The sequence below is a fragment of the Monodon monoceros genome, unplaced genomic scaffold, assembly GCF_005190385.1.
Source record: "Monodon monoceros isolate NGI ecotype Baffin Bay Population unplaced genomic scaffold, NGI_Narwhal_1 Super_Scaffold_1, whole genome shotgun sequence".
Classification (NCBI taxonomy): Eukaryota; Metazoa; Chordata; class Mammalia; order Artiodactyla; family Monodontidae; genus Monodon; species Monodon monoceros.
Genome location: NW_021703765.1, coordinates 26,510,555 through 26,532,735, shown reverse-complemented (window position 1 = coordinate 26,532,735; position 22,181 = coordinate 26,510,555). Strand labels below are relative to the sequence as shown.

Genomic DNA, 22,181 nt, shown 5'->3' with positions numbered 1-22,181 from the left:
TGTCATATATACACTACCAAATGTAAAATAGATAGCTAGTGGGAAGCAGTCACATAGCAAAGGGAGATCAGCTCGGTGCTTTGTGACCACCTAGAGGGGTGGGATAGGGAGGGTGGGAGGGAGGGAGATGCAAGAGGGAAGAGATATGGGAACATATGTATATGTATAACTGATTCACTTCGTTATAAAGCAGAAACCAACACACCATTGTAAAGCAATTATACTCCAATAAAAACGTTAAAAAAAAAAAAAAAAAGATCTGTGGTGAAGAGACCAAAGTTAAGAGAACCTATTGAAAGATCTGTCCACACGGACACTTGACTTTCCGTACTCTTGGTAACCCTACTGGTAGTGAGCACAGCCGAGCCATCTGAGCTGGAATCTGGGGGTGGGGAGGGGACTCCCACCTACCACCCCCTGACCGGGGAATGGTAAAGGTGCCATTTTCCTGGCTGGACAATGTGAGAGAGACAACAAAGGACCCATGGTGCAGAATGCAACTGCAGAGTCTAGGCTCTGTTCAGAAGGAGTCTCTTACTCGCCCCTAAAAGTCCACTCCTACACCAGGCAAAACCTAAAGCAACACAGAAACAGTATGCAAAAGTAGAGACTACCAACCAGCACTCTGCTACCTGCAAAACTGACTTCCCAGAGGACAGGAATTATACGCCCTCAGGTCCTTTCCCCCCAGAGGTGGCACAAGGATCAACTAGGACAACAGTGGCTCATAGGGGCTGGTCTAAGGGGAAGGATGATGAGGTCAGCTGCACTAGTGGATGGGAGGTACCTAGGGGACAGTGAAGGGTCTGTGTCCCAATAGCTACTGCAGTCTGGATCTTAGGGCAGAGGCCTAGAACACAGCTACAGGTGTGGAGTCATGCATGCCTAGAAGATGTCAGTGAAGCCAGGGAAAACTGCAATGGGCTCACCCACGGCAAATCAGACGAGTAAAGGATGAAGCCCTGGGAACACCGATATGGTGGCCAGGGAGGGATGGAAACCAGGAGGCTGGAGGTTATGGAATCTGACAGAGATGGTAGTGTTTTCTTAAGCCTGTAACTGAATTACTTTTCCTGGGAAATAAAATTTTCCTGCGAAATCCAAGTCAATGGTTGCCTATATAAACAATTTATAATCTCTTTAAAAGGTTTCAGGGAAAAACCCCACAATATATGCTTAACCAGTTTTGAAAATTTAGGGCAAAACTTAGCTATGCAAATATGCATTAAAAATTATACAAGTAGGGCTTCCCTGGTGGCGCAGTGGTTGAGAGTCCGCCTGCCGATGCAGGGGACACGGGTTCGTGCCCCAGTCCGGGAAGATCCCACATGCCGCAGAGCGGCTAGGCCCGTGAGCCATGGCCGCTGAGGCTGCGCGTCTGTAGCCTGTGCTCCGCAACGGGAGAGGCCACAACGGTGAGAGGCCCGCGTACCGCAAAAAAAAAAAAAAAAAATTATACAAGTACCTTTCCCTACCACCATTCTCCACGTACCCTGCAACTTGCCTCTATAGGAAACAATGAATGTTTTGTAGTGCTTTGAAAATGAGACCATACATTTCAGTATTCTTCAGGTAGTCCAATACATAAGATCATTAACTTATTCATTATACTATTTCTATGATGTAACACAAAGATTTGACATAAAGCAAAATTTAGTTTTGCATTACATCTATAAACAGTATGAAGTTTACATGAAAAAAAGTAAATACTATCTCATTTTTCAAATTTCAATAAAATTCCTGCCTAGTGAAATTTCAAAAATAAAAAAGCCTACACTCTTTATTTCTCCTCTGATCTCCAACACTGATGGAAAACTGCAGGAGGGGGACAGAAACAGTGGGAATTTGGAAAATTTAATGCTGCTTTCTTTCTCTTGGATAATATAAGTACAGCGTATCATTACACAGGGATAAAATTCATTTGCAAAAAACAAGAGTCAAAAAATTAGGGGGGAAAAAGACTAAATTTATCCACCATTTTGGAATTATAGAGAAACCAACCGGCATATTAAGCATACTGTAAAGGAGCAACTTCCTCCTCTTCCCAAATCTATAGTCACCAGGGTAAGCAGCCCCACCCCAGTTCAGGACAGCTGCAAAGTCAAGGTAGACAGGTGGGTGCACGACTCCAACCCCAATGTCTAAGAGCTGTCTTGCCCAATTAGGGTCCATTCTGACATTTAGGACAATAACTGACCATTTTTACAGACAGCAACCTTTTGGGCATTGTTCATTGAGCACTTTGGGTGAAGATTAGTGATTCTAAACTCCTGCATGCTTGCATTATTTTTACATTTTTGGATGACATCCGTAGAATGGTAAATGTCATATTAAACATTCACTGTGATCTAATCAGTCACAATTAAGGCACTTACTTTGCATCAGCAGCCTCAGAATGTCACTGTACTGGTCAGGGAACTGGTAGAGAAGAAGGTAAGTCCAGTGCTTACAGAAAAGATTAAATGGCATCAAAATATCTTCGTCTGGTTCAAGGCCCCAGGCAGTAAGTGCCAAATGAATGGACTCCAGAAGCCTGGTACGATCAGACAGAGGAGGTTTAGTGGTGTTTAACCATTGCTTAAGATCGAACTAAAAAGAAAAGGAAATAAGAAGTTTTATTTATACTAGAAAATTAATTGAAATAGAGCAAATTGTGTGCAAATTTAGTTTGAAAGTCAAAGCTTACCTAGCATTTAGCTTTTTATAAAGATTGAAACTAAAATTTATATACTTAAAAGAATCTAGGCAGTTCAGTAACTGACGGTACCATTATGCCTCCATCTATACTTCAGTCTCTGGGATTGCAGAGGCAGTTTTCTCAGCCCTGCATGCTTTTTTGCAATTTAAAAATCTTGTTGGTAAGTTTTCCCTACAACACAAGGATCAGAACTTTGTAGTTCTTCTTCACTGGTCATAGTGCCACAAACAAGCGGCCACTTTATGGAACTATCTCCATCTAATGGCCATGTTTCAAAGAGTGCATCAGTTAGTGAAAATTCAGAGTATTGATATCACCTTCCAGAATCCCAAACTATAAAACATGGTCTCCCCCATTACAAACTGAGATCAGTCTCCAGGTCCTAAAAAATGCCCAGGTTTTATGACTCATAGATGTCAGAGAAGTACAACTGAAGGCAAAATAGCTAAGGCTCTGAAATTCTCAACTGGTTAAGTAAATTCATTGCCTTGGTCTGAGTTAATATTCTATTAGGAATAAAACAAAGGCAATTTGCTTAGATTGAGCTTATTCTAAATATGAGAGACTCTGACATATTACAACTCAATTATCAAACACAATTAAGGCATACATTCAAAAGAAGGATGTACTAAATTATTACTATGAATATTTCAAAACTGTATGAAGTTTTTAAAGAGAGTTTGGGAGCTGGTCCTTTTTATACTACATGAGTAAGACTGTCCTATATAACAGAATCAGCGCCCCCAGAAGCAGCAGCTCTGGGATGCTATTTGAAGATGATATCAAATGAGAAAACGGCCTGTCAGTCTCCAGTCCACCTGGAGACACAGCTCCAAGGGAGCTGGGAAACAACAGCATTATCTACATTTCAATGACAACATCAGGACTGAATGACAGCTCACCTTGGTCAGCAGCATGAAAATCATATCACTGTTGTCCTCACTCAGAAACTTCACCACTTTCTCATACAGCTGTATGAACTCCGCAGGCGTAGCGTTGGGAGTAAAGAAAGGTGACAAGAGAGAGCAGAGCCTTCTGTTCTTCAGAATGGTCTGAAGGACTTTTCTGCATTCTGATTTAGTGCCACTTATAAACACCTTGAAAGAATTAAAAAGGGAAAATGTCACTATATTCTCCCCTCCCCAACTTTTACTTAAGCACCCAAGTTTTAAGGAATAGTACATAAGGCAAATAGAATTTTTTCTAAATAAGAATAAGAAACAATCAAAAGAAATGTAAAATCAACATCGATAAACCTGTCACTTCCAATGTAAGTGATATTAAATATTCTGGATAATCCATTCATTTCATTTGGACACACCAAAGAAAATGTTTAAAAGATTAAAATATTGGGATAATCTGAATCTGGAAATTTGCAATGTACCCACCATGACTGCTAAGTATTCAAAGTGATTCTGCATTACGTCAAGAAAAAAAAACTTCTAGGTTACACATTTTATTGAGATGTGCTTTTAATACTTTTCAAAAGCTAATTTTTATAACTAATATACACTCAAGATAACCTCACCTTCTTGTAACTTGGTTCTAACGTTTAAAAGTACTAGAATATAAGTGAATATTTAAATAACCTCAGAGTCAGGAAAGCTTTGATAAGCTTGACCAGAGGCAGAAATAATTAAAGGACAAGACTGATAGATTTGAATATATAAAATTTTTACTTCAATAAGGCAAAAAGCATCATAAAATTAAAGAAAAATGACAAAGGAGAAAAATTATACCACATTCCAGATACCAGGTTAGCACTCTGAGGAGCTCTGTCAAAACAAGAAACTCTCCAGCAGAAAACATGCAAAGGACAATACCAGAAAAATCACACACAAAAATTATTAAACAGCCAATAATCATTTGACAAGTCAGGCAATTGAACAAGTACTTAAAGAAATACAACTTAAAATAATCACAAAGTACCACTTCCCCTATTAGATTAGCAAGATTTATAAAGAATGATCATTCCTAATGTTAGTTCTAATATGGAGAATAATAAACTCAAACCCTGCTATTATAATGTAAATAGGTACAAACTTCCCAGGAGGAGAGTATAACAATATACATCAAAAGCTAATCCTTTTGACATAGCAATCATACTTCTAGGAAATTATCCTAGGAAAAATAGCACAATAATTTCACAAAGATATGTAAGAATATTTAGCTCAGGCTTACTGTAGCAAAACAACCAACCTACATAAATATTCATCCAGAGGGCACTGGCTCAATACATTACAATATACCTATACCATGGAACACTATATATTAAATACCATGATATAGGTCTGTATTTATTATCAAGAATAATGTCTAAAACATGCATTTGAATGAAAGAAGCAGGTTATAAAACAGCATGTGCTAGTTATTAACTGTGTATTTTTACATATACACACATAAACTAATAGACATAGATACACAAGACAAACTATAATGAAATGTTAGCTATGTAACCAATATCTCCAGGAGATGAGGATTGTGAGAAATTTTTCTTCTTTATACTTTTTTTTAACATCTTTATTGAAGTGTAATTGCTTTACAGTGTTGTGATAGTTTCTGCTGTATAACAAAGTGAATCAGCTATATACATATGTAAACCCCCATATGTCCTCCCTCTTGCAAATCCCTCCCACCCTCCCTACCCCACCCCTCTAGGTGGTCGCAAAGCACAGAGCTGATCTCCCTGTGCTACGAAGCTGCTTTCCACTAGCTATCTATTTTGCATTTGGTAGTGTATATATGCCAATGCTACTCTCTCACTTTGTCCCAGCTTACTATTCCCCCTCCCCGTGTCCTCAAGTCCATTCTCTATGCCTGTGTCTTTATTCCTGTCCTGCCCTTAGATTCATCAGAACCTTTTTTTTTTTTTTAGATTCTATATGTGTTAGCATATGGTATTTGTTTCTCTCTTTCTGACTTACTTTACTCTGTATGACAGACTCTAGGTCCATCCACCTCACTACAAATGACTCAATTTCATTTCTTTTTATGGCTGAGTAATATTCCACTGTATATATGGGCCACAGCTTCTTTATCCATTCATCTGTCGATGGACACTTAGGTTGCTTCCATGTGCCGGCTACTGTAAATAGTGCTGCGATGAACATTGTGGCACATGACTCTTTTTGAATTATGGTTTTCTCAGGGTATATGCCCAGTAGTGGGATTGCTGGGTCATATGGTAGTTCTCTTTTTAGCTTTTTAAGGAACCTCTATACTGTTCTCCATAGTGGCTGTATCAATTTACATTCCCACCAACAGTACAAGAGGGCTCCCTTTTCTCCACACCCTCTCCAGCATTTACTGTTTGTAGATTTTTTGATGATGGCCATTCTAACTGGTGTGAGGTGATACCTCAATGTAGTTTTGATTTGCATTTCTCTACTGATTAGTGATGTTGAGCATCTTTTCATGTGTTTGTTGGCAATCTGTATATCTTCTTTGGAGAAATGTCTATTTAGGTCTTCTGCCCATTTTTGGATTGGGTTGTTTGTTTTTTTTGATATTGAGCTGCATGTATATTTTGGAGATAATCCTTTTTGTCAGTTGCTTCATTTGCAAATATTTTCTCCCATTCTAAGGGTTGTCTTTTCGTTTTTATGGTTTCCTTTGCTGCATAAAAGCTTTTAAGTTTCATTAGGTCCCATTTGTTTATTTTTGTTTTTATTTCCATTTCTCTAGGAGGTGGGTCAAAAAGGATCTTGCTGTGATTTATGTCATAGAGTGTCCTACGTATGTTTTACTCTAAGAGTTTTATAGTATCTGGCCTTACATTTAGGTCTTTAATCTATTTTGAGTTTATTTTTGTGTATGGTGTTAGGAAGTTTTCCAATTTCATTCTTTTACATGTAGCTGTTTTCCCAACACCACTTATTGAAGAGGCTGTCTTTTCTCCATTGTATACTCTTGCCTCCTTTATCAAAAATAAGGTGACCGTATGTGTGTGGGTTTATCTCTGGGCTTTCTATCCTGTTCCACTGATCTGTATTTCTGTTTTTGTGCCAGTACCATACTGTCTTGATTAGTGTAGCTTTGTACTATAGTCTGAAGTCAGGGAGCCTGATTCCTCCAGCTCCATTTTTCTTTCTCAAGATTGTTTTGGCTATTCGGGGTCTTTTGTGTTTCCATACAAATTGTGAAATTTTTTGTTGTAGTTCGGTGAAAAATGCCATTGGTAGTTTGATAGGGATTGCACTGAATCTGCAGATTGCTTTGGGTAGTACAGTCATTTTCACAATGTTGATTCTTCTAATTCAAGAACATAGTATATCTCTCCAACTGTTTGTATCATCTTTAGTTTCTTTCATCAGCGTCTTATAGTTAGTTCTCTGCATAAAGGTCTTTCGTCTCCTTAGCTAGGTTTATTCCTAGGTATTTTATTCTTTTTGTTGCAATGGTAAATGGGAGTGTTTCCATAATTTCTCTTTCAGATTTTTCATCATCAGTGTATAGGAATCAAAGGGATTTCTGTGCATTAATTTTGTATCCTGCTACTCTACGAAATTCATTGATTAGCTCTAGCAGTTTTCTGGTAGCATCTTTAGGATTCTCTATGTATAAGTATCATGTCATCTGCAAACAGTGACACCTTTACTTCTTTTCTGATTTGGATTCTTTTATTTATTTTTCTTCTCTGATTGCTGTGGCTAACACTTCCCAAACTATGTTGAATAATAATGGTGAGAGTGGGCAACCTTGTCTTGTTCGTGATCTTAGAGGAAATGGTTTCAGTTTTTCACCATTAAGAACGATGTTGGGGCTTCCCTGGTGGCGCAGTGGTTGAGAGACCGCCTGCCGATGCAGGGGACGTGGGTTCGTGCCCCAGTCCGGGAGGATCCCACATGCCGCGGAGCAGCTGGGCCCGTGAGTCATGGCCACTGAGCCTGCGTGTCCAGAGCCTGTGCTCTGCAGTGGGAGAGGCCACAGCAGTGAGAGGCCCACATACCGCAAAAAAAAAAAAAAAAATGTTGGCTGTGGGTTTGTCCTATATGGTCTTTATTATGTTGAGCTAGGTTCCCTCTATGTCTACTTTCTGAAGAGTTTTTACCATAAATGGGTGTTGAATTTTGTCAAAAGCTTTTCCTGCATCTATTGAGATTATTATATGGTTTTTATCCTTCAATTTGTTAATATGGTGTATCACATTGATTGATTTGCATATATTGAAGAATCCTTGCATTACTGGGATAAACCCCACTTGATCATGGTGTATGATCCTTTTAATGTGCTGTTGAATTCTGTTTGCTAATATTTTGTTGAGGATTTCTATACCTATGTTCAGAGATATTGGCCTGCAGTTTTCCTTTTTTTTTTTTTTTTTTTTGTGGTACGCGGGCCTCTCACTGTTGCAGCCTCTCCCATTGCGGAGCACAAGCACCGGACGTGCAGGCTCAGTGGCCATGGCTCACGGGCCCAGCTGCTCCGCGGCATGTGGGATCCTCTCGGACCAGGGCACGAACCCGCGTCCCCTGCATCAGCAGGCGGACTCTCAACCACTGCGCCACCGGGAAGCCCCTGCAGTTTTCCTTTTATGCGACATCTTTGTCTGGTTTTGGTATCAGGGTGATGGTGGCCTCATAGAATGAGTTTGGGAGTGTTCCTCCTTCTGCTATATTTTGGAAGAGTTTGAGAAGGATAGGTGTTAGATCTTCTCTAAATGTTTGATAGAATTCGTCTGTGAAGCCATCTGGTCCTGGACTTTTGTTTGTTGGAAGATTTTTAATCACAGTTTCAATTTCAGTGCTTGTGACTGGTCTGTTCATATTTTCTATTTCTTCCTGGTTCAGTCTCAGAAGGTTGTGCTTTTCTAAGAATTTGTCCATTTCTTCCAGGTTGTCCATTTTATTGGCAGATAGTTGCTTGTAGTAATCTCTCATGATCCTTTGTATTTCTGCAGTGTCAGTTGTTACTTCTCCTGTTTCATTTCTAATTCTACTGATTTGAGTCTTCTCCCTTTTTTTCTTGATGAGTCTGGCTAATAGTTTATCAATTTTGTTAATCTTCTCAAAGAACCAGCTTTTAGTTTTATTGATCTTTGCTATTGTTTCCTTCATTTGTTTTTCATGTATTTCTGATCCGATCTTTATGATTTCTTTCCTTCTGCTAACTTTGGGTTTTTTTGGTTCTTCTTTCTCTGATTTCTTTAGGTGTAAGGTTAGGTTGTTTGAGATTTTTCTTGTGTCTCAAGGTACGACTGTATTGCTATAAACTTCCCTCTTAGAACTGCTTTTGCTGCATCCCATTGGTTTTAGGTCATCGTGTTTTCATTGTCATTTGTCTCTAGGTAATTTTTGATTTCCTTTTTGATTTCTTCAGTGATCGCTTGGTTATTTAGTAGCATATTGTATAGCCTCCCTGTGTTTGTATTTTTTACAGTTTTTTTCCTGTAATTGATATCTAGTTTCAGAGCATTGTGGTCAGAAAAGATACCTGATACGATTTCAATTTTATTAAATTTACCAAGGCTTCATTTGTGACCCAAGATATGGTCTATCCTGGAGAACGTTCCATGAGCACTTGAGAAGAAAGTGTATTCTTTTGTTTTTGGATGGAATGTCCTATAAATATCAATTAAGTCCATCTTCTTTAATGTGTCATTTCAAGCTTGTGTTTCCTTATTTATTTTCATTTTGGGTGATCTGTCCATTGCTGAAAGTTGGGTGTTAAAGTCCCCTACTATGATTGTGTTACTGTTGATTTCCCCTCTTACGGCTGTTAGCATTTGCCTTATGTATTGAGGTGCTACTATGTTGGGTGCATAAATATTTACAATTGTTATATCTTCTTCTTGAATTGATCCCTTGATCATTATGTAATGTCCTTCTTTGTCTCTTGTAATAGTCTTTATTTTAAAGTCTGTTTGGCCTGATATGAGAATTGCTACTCAGCTTTCTTTTGATTTCCATTTGCATGGAATATCTTTTTCCATCCCCTCACTTTCAGTCTGTATGTGTCCCTAGGTCTGAAGTGGGTCTCTTGTAGACAGCATATCTACAGGTCTTGCTTTTGTATCCATTCATACAGTCTATGTCTTTTGGTTGGAGCATTTAATCCACTTACATTTAAGGTAATTAGCGATATGTATGTTCCTATTACCATTTTCTTAATTGTTTTGGGTTTGTTTTTGTAGGTCTTTTCTTTCTCTTGTGTTTCTTGCCTAGAAAAGTTCCTTTAGCATTTGTTGTAAAGCTGGTTTGGTGGTGCTGAATTCTCTTAGCTTTTGCTTATCTGTAAAGGTTTTAATTTCTCCATCAAATCTGAATGAGATCCTTGCTGGGTGGAGTAATCTTGGTTGTAGGTTTTTCCCTTTCATCACTTTAAATATGTCCTGCCACTCCCTTCTTGCTTGCAGAGTTTCTGCTGAAAGATCTGCTGTTAACCTTATGGGGATTCCCTTGTATGTTATTTGTTGCTCTTCCCTTGCTGCTTTTAATATTTTTTCTTTGTATTTAATTTTTGATAGTTTGATTAATACGTGTCTCGGTGTGTTTCTCTTTGGGTTTATCCTGTATGGGACTCTGTGCTTCCTGGACTTCATTGACTATTTCCTTTCCCATGTTAGGGAAATTTTCAACTATAATCTCTTCAAATATTTTCTCAGACCCTTTCTTTTTCTCTTCTTCTTCTGGGACCCCTATAATTCGAATGTTGGTGCGTTTGATGCTGTCCCAGAGGTCTCTGAGACCGTCCTCAACTCTTTTCATTCTTTTTTCTTTATTCTGTTCCCTGGCAGTTATTTCCACCATTTTATCTTCCAGCTCACTTATCTGTTCGTCTGCCTCAGTTATTCTGTTATTGATTCCTTCTAGAGTATTTTTAACTTCAGTAATTGTGTTGTTCATCATTGATTGTTTGCTCTTTAGTTCTTCTAGGTCCTTGTTAAATGTTTCTTATATTTTTTCCATTCTGTTTCCAAGATTTTGGATCACCTTTACTATCATTACTCTGAATTCTTTTTCAGGTAGGTTACCTATTTCATCTTCATTTATTTGGTCTTGTAGGTTTTTACCCTGCTCCTTCGTCTGTAACATATTTATTTGTTGTTTCTTTTTTTTTTTTTTGATGGGTGGTGCTGTATTCCTGTCTTATTGGCTGTTTGGCCGGAGACGTCCAGTACTGGAGTTTGCAGGCAGTTGGATAGAGCTGGGTCTTGGTGCTGAGATGAGGACCTCCATGAGGCCTCACCCCGACTGATATTCCCTGAGGTCTGAGGTTCTCTGTTAGTCCAGTGGGTTGGACTTGGAGCTCCCACCACAGGAGCTCAGGCCTGACCTCCAGCCTGGGAACCAAGATCCCACAAGCTTCGTGGAGCAGTAAAAAAGAAAAATAGGAGCAGTACAATATCAAAGAATCAAAAACAAAACAGAATTAGAAAGACAAAAATTATATTAGGAAAAATAAAACTATAACTGAAACAACTGCAACAAGGTAAAATAAAAAAAAAACTAAAAAAAAAAAGAAGGGCGGGGGCAGGGGGGAGGTGGGAAACAAGCCAAAGGAGAGAATAACAAAGTATAAAGGATAAAAGAAAAAATACAAAAATGAAAGATTTATTAGGAAAAATAAGAATATAAAAGAATCAACAGAACCCCAATCTAAAAGAGGAAAAAAGGAAAAGAAAAAAAAAAAAAGCCTTGGCTATGGGGGCAGAGTTTAGGCGGGGTGGAATTTAGGCAGGGGTGGGGTTTAGGGTGGGGCGGGACCTAGGCAGGTGGGACGTGACGTTTGAGCATGGGGCGGGGCCTAGGCTCAGGATCCAAGCAGCCAGAAAAGGCCTTGGGGGTGGGGCCTAGGTGGGGCGACATTCAAGCGTGGGGCGGGGCCTCTGCTCAGGACCTGCGCAGAAGGGGAGAGGCAGCACGTGAAAAGGAGGGCCTGTGGAGTGTGGAGTTCCAGGGTTTGTAGGTGGGGCCCTGGGTGAGGGTGTGTGGGTGGATTTTAGGCCCAGAGCGTTGAAGGGTTTCTCCGAGTGTAGAGGTGGGGTCCAGGGTGGGGGTGTAGGGGCGGGGCTTGGGCTCTGCACAGCAGGAGGGAGGCTCGGAGGGCAAGAGGATTAGGCCCGGGAGCCCAACAGGCTTCCCGGTGCCTAAGTGGACAGGGAAAGCGCTGGCCCCGTTCCCTTCCATTCCTTCATGCCCCTCCCCCACCATCTCCCCCAGGGTGGCCCCCATCGCCACTGGACCCCTAACCGTGGGTGGGTCCCACTGGGTGTAGGAACTCCTCCCCTCCCCCAGTCACCCCTCAGGGATGCCGGTCCCGGAGGTCTGGCCTTTACTTTTGCTCCCCCTTCCCTCCCTCTCACTCCCTCAGGACCCGCGTGGCTGGAGGGGGCCTAGGTGAGCAGAAGATCAGGCCCGGGATCTCATCAGGTTCCTGGGGACCTAAGTGGGCAGGGAAAACCTGGCCACGCTCCCTTTGGATCCTCTGCCCTCCCAATCATTCCCCAATTCCCCCCTTTCCCCTCCCCCAGCCACCCCTCAGGGACACCACTCCCGTCCCACCTCCACTTCTCCTCCCCCTGCACTCCCCCCCACGTCCCATGTCCTACCCAGTCACTGGGGGTTCCTCCCATCCCCTTAGGTGTCCATGGTCCCCCTCTGGTGCCTGGTAGGTGCCCTAGTTGTAAGGAGACGCAAATTCCACATCCTCCTAGAACACCATCTTGACTCCGCCCCCTCTTTATACTTTTTATGCTGTCAGTATTGCTTACAATAAGCACTCAACAATTTTATAATCAGGCAAAAATCTATTCTAAAACATCTATTTTAATATCTGCTCAGTATCACCTCCCTAAAAGTATCCAATAAATAGGTACTTATTTAATTGAATTTGGGTGAGAGTACATGATTAATTAGTATTTATATGTTTTCCAGCAAGTGGCATTTCTTGCTTTTATGACACACTTCATAATCTGCATGGATACAATGCCCTTGCCCTTGTTAAATATCCATATATTTAACAGTAAGTCAAATAAGTAAATAAATGGTGACTAGCAACTGGGAGGCAGCAATGGACAGGTGGAGCAAGCACGGAATGTTGAGTCAGAAGACCTGGGGTCACTCTCAGCTCCAGCACTCACCAGCTGTACTCCTTAGGCAAGTCACTTAATCTTTTAGAGACCAGTTTTCTCATCTTTAAGATGGGAATGCTATCAATCACACAGAGTCACTGTGAGGGTGAAATAAAATAATGAATCAAAAAGAATTTTATAAACAATAAAGAGCTTTGGTAATACCACTGTTACCAGAAACAGCATAAGATAGAATCTGATGTCTCCCCAGAGACTTACATATATTAATAATTTAATATCTCTTGTATGAAAAGCAGAATTCCATACCAACAATTCTAACGACATCTTGAGAAGTCAACAATTCAAAGGGGCTCCTGACTTAGGTAAGACTCTGAACCTATAATATAAGTTTGGAGTCAACCATGCCTATATCTAATGAGGACACTGTAGGGACTCATCATATGTAAATAAGGCTAAAAACACAGGATAACCTTACCTGTCCCAAGATCTCAATGCATGAAGTAAAGAACTGCCTTGTGGGAGGATGACGCTGGGTCTCATCGCTGACGTAATCCACAACAGTAAAGAAGAGGCTGATGCCAACCTTCTGAACCCCAGGGGTGGGGTGTGACTGGTAGGCATTCACTAAGGACCTGTGGGAAAATATAGGTAAGGCTATTGGTCTACAGTAAGAGAATCCAGACCCACAGTATTTCCCTGATACTCTACATTTCTCAGGCAGTATTCTTAAGAGTCCTCAGAGCCCCATATGAATGCCACTTTAGAAATATTTCACGGGACAGCTTCTAACTTGACCCAATAACTTTTCAATACACAGAAGTGATTTTATGTCCTCCTGGGGGGAAAAAACTCAGCCTTTATTAACATTAAATATTTTCATAAGTGTATGTAATTCATAATTTATTACTCAATTTCATGTATTATAATATAAATACATATTTTTAAACACAAGAACCTTGATTTCCCTAAATTTTAATATCCAAAATACTGACTTAGGTTGAAGAAAAAGATTTTTGTATAGAATAAGATCCTAGAGTAAAAGATATCTCTTCTAATTCTCACTCTGTTTTGAGTTTCTTTCCTAGTAAAAGAAACATCAACCTCTTGTTCACCTTATCTTCTCCTCCTTCCCAGACCCCCAGCCCCAATCCAACCCACAAAAGGTCTCAATTCCCCTGTCCACACTACCATCCTAATCTACTGGGGGATTAGCTGCTGGTACTAGAACGTGCAGTCACCTCTGCAGTAAAAGGCAGAGTCAACCTCCCCTTTCCCAGGTAATGTCCTGGTGGCTTTGGGAAGAAAAAGGAGAGCTCTAAGAGAAACCACAATGGTCAAATGCAGGTTGGCAACTACACCTGAGAGCCCTAGTTCCCCTGAGCAATTCCACTGCCTACTTTGCTCAATAATCTGAATGGACAATGATGACTTCCTGGGTAAATGTGACTTTAATATAAAACTTAAGCACTACATCTCTCCGTGATTGAATTCTAATGTGATGTATCACCTCCTAATTCAAGGGTCAGCAAAATTATTCTACAAAGGGCCAGATAATAAATATTTTATGCTTTATGGGCTATAAATTGTCACTACACTCAATTCTGCCATTGTAGCATAAAAGCCATACACATTAAGTAAATAAATGGGCATGGCTATGTCACAATAAAACTTTCCTTATAAAAATAGATGGCAGGGCTTCCCTGATGGCGCAGTGGTTGGGAGTCCGCCTGGCAGTGCAGGGGATGCGGGTTCGTGCCCCGGTCCGGGAGGATCCCACATGCTGTGGAGTGGCTGGGCCCGTGAGCCATGGCCGCTGAGCCTGCGCGTCCGGAGCCTGTGCTCCGCAACGGGAGAGGCCACAACGGTGAGAGGCCCGCGTACCGCAAAAAAAAAAAAAAAAAAAATAGATGGCAGGTCAGATTTGGCCCAAAGGCTGCTGATCCCAGTACTAATTAGTGGGTGACTGGTGGGTATAGCAGCATGTATGATTACTGTCACTAATAACAAATAGTATTTTAAATTATAATGCCCTCAAAACTTACGTAATCAAGTTTTCGGCATGCACAGCGGCTTCCACAATATTAAGTGATGGTGGTTTAGCAGCTTCTGCTTGCAAATGCTTCACTTCTTTTCGCAAAACATGAAGCTGTTGGCTTATTGCTTCATTCTTATGCAAACCTTCAAACTAACAAAAGTTAAAGTGGTCAACAGACTTATTTGCCCCTACAGCTTTCTAGAGCAGATATTTTATTAAAAATATCTTGGGTATTCGATAAAGAGAATATTATTACAACTAATATTGTAACTCAAAACTCTCAGCTGAACCTGAGAAGGATGGGGAAAAAACCGTCAAAAACCTATACGAGAATCTCAGGCTTTTCATGAAGAATCAAACTTGAATTAGTTCATTGCTGGTTCAGATCCTTTTGTAGGCTATGTTCTACGTCACTCATGCTTCAATGCTCCAATTCTGATCAAAAATAAACTCAGTGTCTTCCACCACTGGGGCTTCTCTTGAAGCACATCAAGCCCCCCTCTGTTGGCCATCCCTCCCCATAACCATAACCCCTCTCTGTTCTCCCAATCCAGAAGCACATATAATTTGACTCAAGACACTGTGGCTGCACGTTTCATCTGCACCAAACATAAAAAGAGGATGACACAAATCTTTTAATAAAACAACTGCCATTTTGAAAGGAAGAAAAGATATATACTTATAAAAGAAACACCAAAAATAAGATAAAATACAAGGAGTGCCCACACCAGTTGCGTGCCTAGGAAAGCACAACTAATTCAGTGGTTCCTAAAAGCCGGTCTTCGATAAAATTTGTATTGGTTCTCAGTAAAGATGTGAAACATAAGAAGAATTTATTGAGCTTTAAAAAAAAAAAAACTAAATTTATTTCAATTTTTTTAAAACTATACTTTATTTAAGATTATGTCTTTCCTATTTGAGGGAGTTGTTAATATTCCTTTCTCTAATTAATTGATGGTGACCTATATGATAACTGCTTTGTATGTACATTTTTAATGTCCTTTTTTGCCTGTGGACAGATACAGAGAACATCCTAGGCCCAGGTTGCAACACAATGTAGCAGTTGTGGGAGACAGGACAGAGGGACAGCCAAGAAGAGCTCAACCAAGTAGGGGGTCAGGGCTGAAGAGGGCAGTGCAATCAGACTGGGGAGCAGAGGGGCCTGTCTTAGAGATACCTTTAATGCAGGTTAGGGAATTTGGACTTATCTTGCAGGCATGGCAGGAAATGCTGAAGAGACCAGACCATTTAGAAAGCAGGAATTTTAAATCCTACATTCTCATCACATAGTCTTCCCCAATCACTTGGGTGAGCAGTAGAGTCTACATTTTCCTTTATATGCACCTGTCCAAACCCAGGCCTCAGCCACCACTGCAGTGATTACAGGTATCCTTTGTTTATAAATAATGTAATTACTTAATTCACAAACTTGCTCAAATGAATCCCTTATATCCCTGCCAGAATTATTTTCGTAAATTCCAGATCAAAAGCTCATGAAGGGCAATGGTCCTGCTTGTTTTGCTTTACACAGCGGCCCAGTGCAGCACAACTATGATAGATGGCATGTTGAGCCCCTACTTTTATGATCATGATAATAAGTTTCTTCCACAAAACTCACCAATGTTGTGTTAAAAATCTTTATAAAACTTCTTGTTTTACAGAAAAAATAGGCTGTTACTATGAATCAAAAGGCATAAAAGATGCTTAGCATTTTTTCGCAATAAAGTATTATTTAATTTTTTTAAAAAATGGCATAAAAGTGAATATCCAAGAGCATATAATGTTAACAATTACTTCAATTTTTACTACTGGAGAAACAAAAGATTTTAAAAAGTAAATTACTTCCATTAAACCACATAATGAATCAATACAAATATTTTATTTCAAATCTTTCAAATAACAGGCCAATGTTTAATAGCCCAAAATGTGATCAGGAGTATGTGCAGTCAGCTTTTTTGCCCAATATGTCACCAAGTACAGTTAAACTGGGTCTTTGAGAGTCACAGCCCTTGGCTGACCTGGAGAGAAAGCATCAAAGAGAGGAAAAGAAAGAATCTGAGAGGAGGAAGGAAGACAGTAAGAATGAAGGGAAGTGGAAAGACAATGGGTAGTAAAAAAGAGAGGCTCACTTGACTGGGAAACGCAGAGAGACAAGACTAAAATCACTTTGTAACTTGAACTTTAAAACTGCTACCCCATGTTGTAGAAACTGCTGATGCTGAAGAATAAAAGAAAATCAACTAGTTTAGGAAAGTTTAAACTTTCTCACAAAAAAAACCAATATTATCATAATTTCCTAGTCTACTTATTTTTGTTTCCTACCACTGTTAAAAGTTTTCTTTTCTTACTAGAGGGGAGGTGAGAGAGATTGAATGACTAACGGCTCATAATTACAAGAAGCTGTAGACAATAGAACAAAGCAGCGTGCTGGAAGCCCGTCCCCTTGAGTCACTATAAGTAGACAAAGAAATACACAAGTTTCACAAAGCATGTGCTTCAGTAAGTTGTTAAAATAATGTGAGGCCCTCAGGGGGTCTTTTCCATCTTTCATTTCTAGAAATGAGCAATTTTTCACATGATAATAAATCAGTCCTGGGTCCAGCAAACATGCCCCACAATACCAAAGAACAACAAAAGGAACCCTATTATAAATCACCCCATATCCTCAGGGAATATCACCAAATTATTCGAGGCTTCTGTTAGGAGAGGCGACCACAGAAGAGGCACGTCTCACTTCCCAGAAAATATCTTTGGCTTTTGTATACCCCAAACAAGCTATACATAGTTCAAACATTTGCAGATGGCTGGAAATTTCCAGGGCTTTCCCTCACAGAAAAATTCTACTAAGCAATAAGATATTTTCATGATATAATCTGAAATCTTTACAAAAGAGCCATTGAAATTTATATTTAAAATACGCTTAACATGTTTTAATTTTAGAACTTAAAATTCGCACTTGAAATATAAAATTATTTTCCATGAAGTTGATTTTAAAAATTCATCCAATCCAGGAGTTCTCTAATCACTGAAAAAGAAGCACTCCTATCACACTAACTCAGAAAGAAAGGGGTACACATGTTAATTCAAATGAGATTTGACTGTCATGATCAGCTAGTTTTCAAAAATCAGAGCTGAAAGAGCCAAAGGAAATGGCCTGGCCATTTCCCAATATTGAATGGAAAAGCACAACTCTTGAATTTAAATAGATGCGGGCTTGAATTCCAACTGAGCCACTTAATAGCTGTGTGAGTTTGATAAGTCTCTGAGTCTCTCTGAACCTGCTTTCTCTTCCTCATTCTGTGAAGCTAAGTGAAAAACGTAAGCAAAGCCCCTAGCAGATTACCTGGAATGTGAGAGTGCCCAAGCAAGGGATAAGAAATACTCTGAACAGGGCTGAGAAATAAGGTAGTGCACTGAAGTATGACCAGCCTTACCACTTTCCAAGATCGAATGCCCAGGAGACACTTGTATTAGAGTAAAAAGGTAAGTGGAGCAGTGTGTGGTATTTAAGTCAGGATTTTGTATGGAAAGCATTAAACTGGCCAATTAAGCATTAAATTGGCCAAAGGTAAGCAGGATCAAAAATGACTGCCAATTTCTAGTAGGAAAAAGTTCCAACTTCCATGTCTTCCACAGCCAGAGAATATCTTCAGGGAGATTATTATGAAGAGTATGTATCCATCGTTCATTCCTTCAAACACATCCATTTTGTGACACTGACTGTGTGAAGCACTGACAACATAAACATGAGAAAGACAAGATCCTGGCCCTCAGGTAACTCAAAATCTGTTAAAGGCTACAGAAGTAATCATAACACAAAACAAGCTGTAATGCAGTCTAACAAGTCGTGTGCTTGTGGCTCTCAATGACTGATTCAGGGGTGTTAAAGGGTACCTATCACGTGCCAAGAGCCATTCTAGGTGCTACTGGTAATACAGATGAATAAGGACAGGAGCTCTATTCCCAAAGAGGTTACAGTCTGGTAGGAAAAACAGCAGGTAACTACAACAGCATTTATGCTCAAGCTGTGATAAGAGGAGGGAATATCTCAGTTTGACTAGAGGAGTCAAGAAAGACCTCAAGAAAAGATGCTGCCTGAACCAAGGAATGAAGGGATGAGCAGAAGCTCAGAAATGAGTGGGGGAGAACAAATAACAGCATATGCTAAGAATAGGCATGTCATGTTTGCAGAACAGAAAAGGTCTAAATTGCTAGAAAATAGAAGGTTTGGGGAGTGGGAGAGAGGGTAAATGATGTTGCTAGAGAAAGATTAAGAACAGATTATGGAGGGTCCAAAAAGACATACTCCTTTTAGACACTAGAGAACCAACGTGGGTTTTTAGCCCGGAAATGTGATCAGATTTGTATTTAAAAAGATGAATGGTGGAAAATGAACTAGATAGAAAGACTATGGACAGGAAGGCTGCTGTATTAGTTCAGGGGAGAAGTGATGTGCGCCGACCATAGGGCAATGGCAATACAAACAGAGAAAGGCATACATTTAAAGCCATTTCAAAGGCAGAACGAGTATGACTTGGAAAGCGACTAGATAGGAAGTATGGGGGGACGGGGTGGGGGGAATGTGGATACTGATGCCTCGGTCTCCATCTTGGGAGCCCAGGTAAGTGGAATTACAGAAAAAAACAGGTTTGACAGGTAAAGATGAGATTAGTTTAGGACCTACGGAGTTTGAGGTATCTATGGGACATTCATAGAATGTTAAGTAAGCAAGAAGTCTAGACCTGGGACTCAAGAGAGAATTCTGGACTAGACAAACAGAACAGGAGTCATCAACATATGGACTGACCCTTCGGGGGTCATGGACTGTTGAGGATTGACTGAATCTATGAACTCTCCAGGAAAAAAAAAATTCTATACACTTTCAGGGTCTTCTCTGGCCCACTAAAGACCCTTCACAAACCCCAGATTAAGAACTCCAGCACAGACAAAAGGCAAAAGCAGCTGGCATCACAGTGAAGAAGGGAATCAGGAGTAGAACCAAGCACAACCAGCAATCCAAGCGTTGAGGAACCCTGGAGGAAACTGAGAAGTGGCTGGAGATCTGAGGAATCTAGAAGAGGCCTCATGATGTTCAGCATCACCAGATGATAGAATGATGTCAAACAGGATCAACACTACTAATCACAACCATGAGGTGGTCACTGGACACCTGTATATAGAGGGGCTACAGTTTTACATTGTAAGAATAACACAATCTACCTTCTTCAGGAATACTGTCTCCCAGTGACAGTTTCTTGATGAGCCATAAACACTCAGAACTCACCTTCCCTACCCCTGACAAACACCTCTCTTCCTACAAACTAAAGTCATCCATTTGTGTAATGGACAGCATTAGACTCAAGTACAATCTTTAACAAAAAATCAGAGCAGGGGCTTCCCTGGTGGTGCAGTGGTTGAGAGTCCGCCTGACGATGCAGGGGACACGGGTTCGTGCCCCGGTCCGGGAAGATCCCACATGCCACGGAGCGGCTAGGCCCGTGAGCCATGGCCGCTGAGCCTGCGCGTCCGGAGCCTGTGCTCCGCAACGGGAGAGGCCACAACAGTGAGACGCCCGCGTACCGCAAAATAAATAAATAAATAAATAAATAAATCAGAGCAAACCTAACTGACTTGCTTAGATAAGCCCAAGCTTCATGGTAGCTAGAGTTTTAACTTTCCTCCACTTTGCTCTTAGCCATTAGTGAGTAGCAAAAAAAAATTCTATCTTCAGTTCCTAGAAGTATCAACCAGTAAATACTGCCCAGGACAGCTGGAATTCGCAATTACTGTATAATTTTCCAAAGAAATCCTAGTTAAGTCTCAGACTACGAAAGTTGCTTGCTGTCTTTACATTTTTAATTCCCCTGGCACATCTGCATCATTAGGCAAAATAATGGCTGGAGTAGTACTGTTGATACTGATACTTCTAGGAGCCATCAGTGGGAGTTCCCAAGCTTCTGGATTTTCCAAATGACGGGACATCCTAAACTGAAAGTCAGGGCACTGGGCAACAAGTAAGGCCAGCAGAAAATTAAAATGTGCTTTAAGAAAACTTGGATATTTCTAATGAGGTTATGGCCACAAAACACAGCTATTTTTCAAATTCTTTAAGCTTCTATAAAATCTCCTCTTTTTTTGCTGTGTGTCCTTTCTTGTTTTTTTACTTCTTTCTTCAAGCAATCTTAACATCTACCAATTTTTCTTTTGAAAAGTATTTTTTGTGTTGTCTGTAAAAGCAAAATCTAAGGCATATTCATTTTAATCCCTATCATAGATCATCTTCTTTCTGATCTCCCTCCTCAAAATAATAATCAAAATTATTTTGAAGGTATTTTAGAAAGGTGTACCTTTTTATTTCAGAATTAACGAACTAAAGGTTATAAAAGAAATTTGAATTCAAGGGTTCAGATAAATCAAGACTATGATCCCTTTTTCTGAAAAGGAAAAAAGACAGGTCACTGGTAGGCTTAGAGTTAAAGCTCCCAGGTCTGCCTAGTGGTATTTTCCACTGCAAGACCCTGCAATTTAATAGGAGGTCAAGCAATCAGACCTGTTCTTTGGCTGGGACAGCAAATATTTACAACTCTTCAAACAGTAAGCTATTAGCCAGAATTGGAAAGACATTTCTTTGTACTTATCTCAGTAGTCACTTAAAAAATGCATTTTAGGAGAATTCCCTTCTCTATATAGAATTAACAGCCTGACAAAGATATGTAATTTCAAAATATGGAAAAATACGATATTTGTAAAAACACAGATTGGTAATAAAATGTCCCTTTTTTATTATAACTAGATACATTTTCAGCCTTTTTCCCACCAACTCAAACTCCACCCTCAGCTGGCAAACTTTTCTTCCTGTTTTATTATTTTAGCAAGTGATCCTTCTTAAATACCTCTACCTTAGTCTTGCTAAAGCATTAGCAACTGGGGGAATAAAAACACACCAAAAGAAAATTAACTTCATAAGGTACCCGGCCAAAGATACTATCTCAGTATTTAGGAATCTCACATTCCAGGCCAAATTTCTTAATAGACGCATACAACTATGCTGAAAAAAATTAGAAATGAAATTTGAATGTAATAAAAAATATGAGTATAAAAAATTATTTCAAAGAAGACATTTTAAGAAAACAGTCTCCTAGAAAAGACTGATGAAAAATACATCAGAAGTGTTAAAATACGGACCGGCACAAAAAGAAGGGAAAATTTTGAAAGACAACCAAGAGTCAGTAAGATAAATACCCCAATTTGTAAAAGCTAGCAAAAAGAGAAGCTATTTTTGTGCAAGTGTAGTCAAGGAACAGGTAGCGCCTGTCTCCAACCATTTCTTTCCCAGCTCACAGAATACTGAATTCTCTTGCAGAAAGAGTACCATGCAGTGACTAAGGAGCATGCACTCTGCAGCTGGAATGCCT

General features: G+C 39.9%; 1 protein-coding gene across 2 annotated transcripts in view; it reads right to left on the bottom strand.

Annotated features, from left to right (window-relative positions):
* EPG5 (ectopic P-granules autophagy protein 5 homolog) overlaps positions 1-22,181 on the bottom strand; it is a 129,113-nt gene that overhangs the window by 33,103 nt on the left and 73,829 nt on the right. For both annotated transcript variants that reach the window (XM_029230514.1, XM_029230505.1), the window contains exons 28-31: positions 14,774-14,916; positions 13,207-13,363; positions 3,601-3,795; positions 2,376-2,589 (exon numbers count right to left, since the gene is read on the bottom strand). In XM_029230514.1, the coding sequence (XP_029086347.1) occupies positions 2,376-2,589; positions 3,601-3,795; positions 13,207-13,363; positions 14,774-14,916 (709 nt within the window). The remainder of the gene's footprint in view (positions 1-2,375; positions 2,590-3,600; positions 3,796-13,206; positions 13,364-14,773; positions 14,917-22,181) is intronic.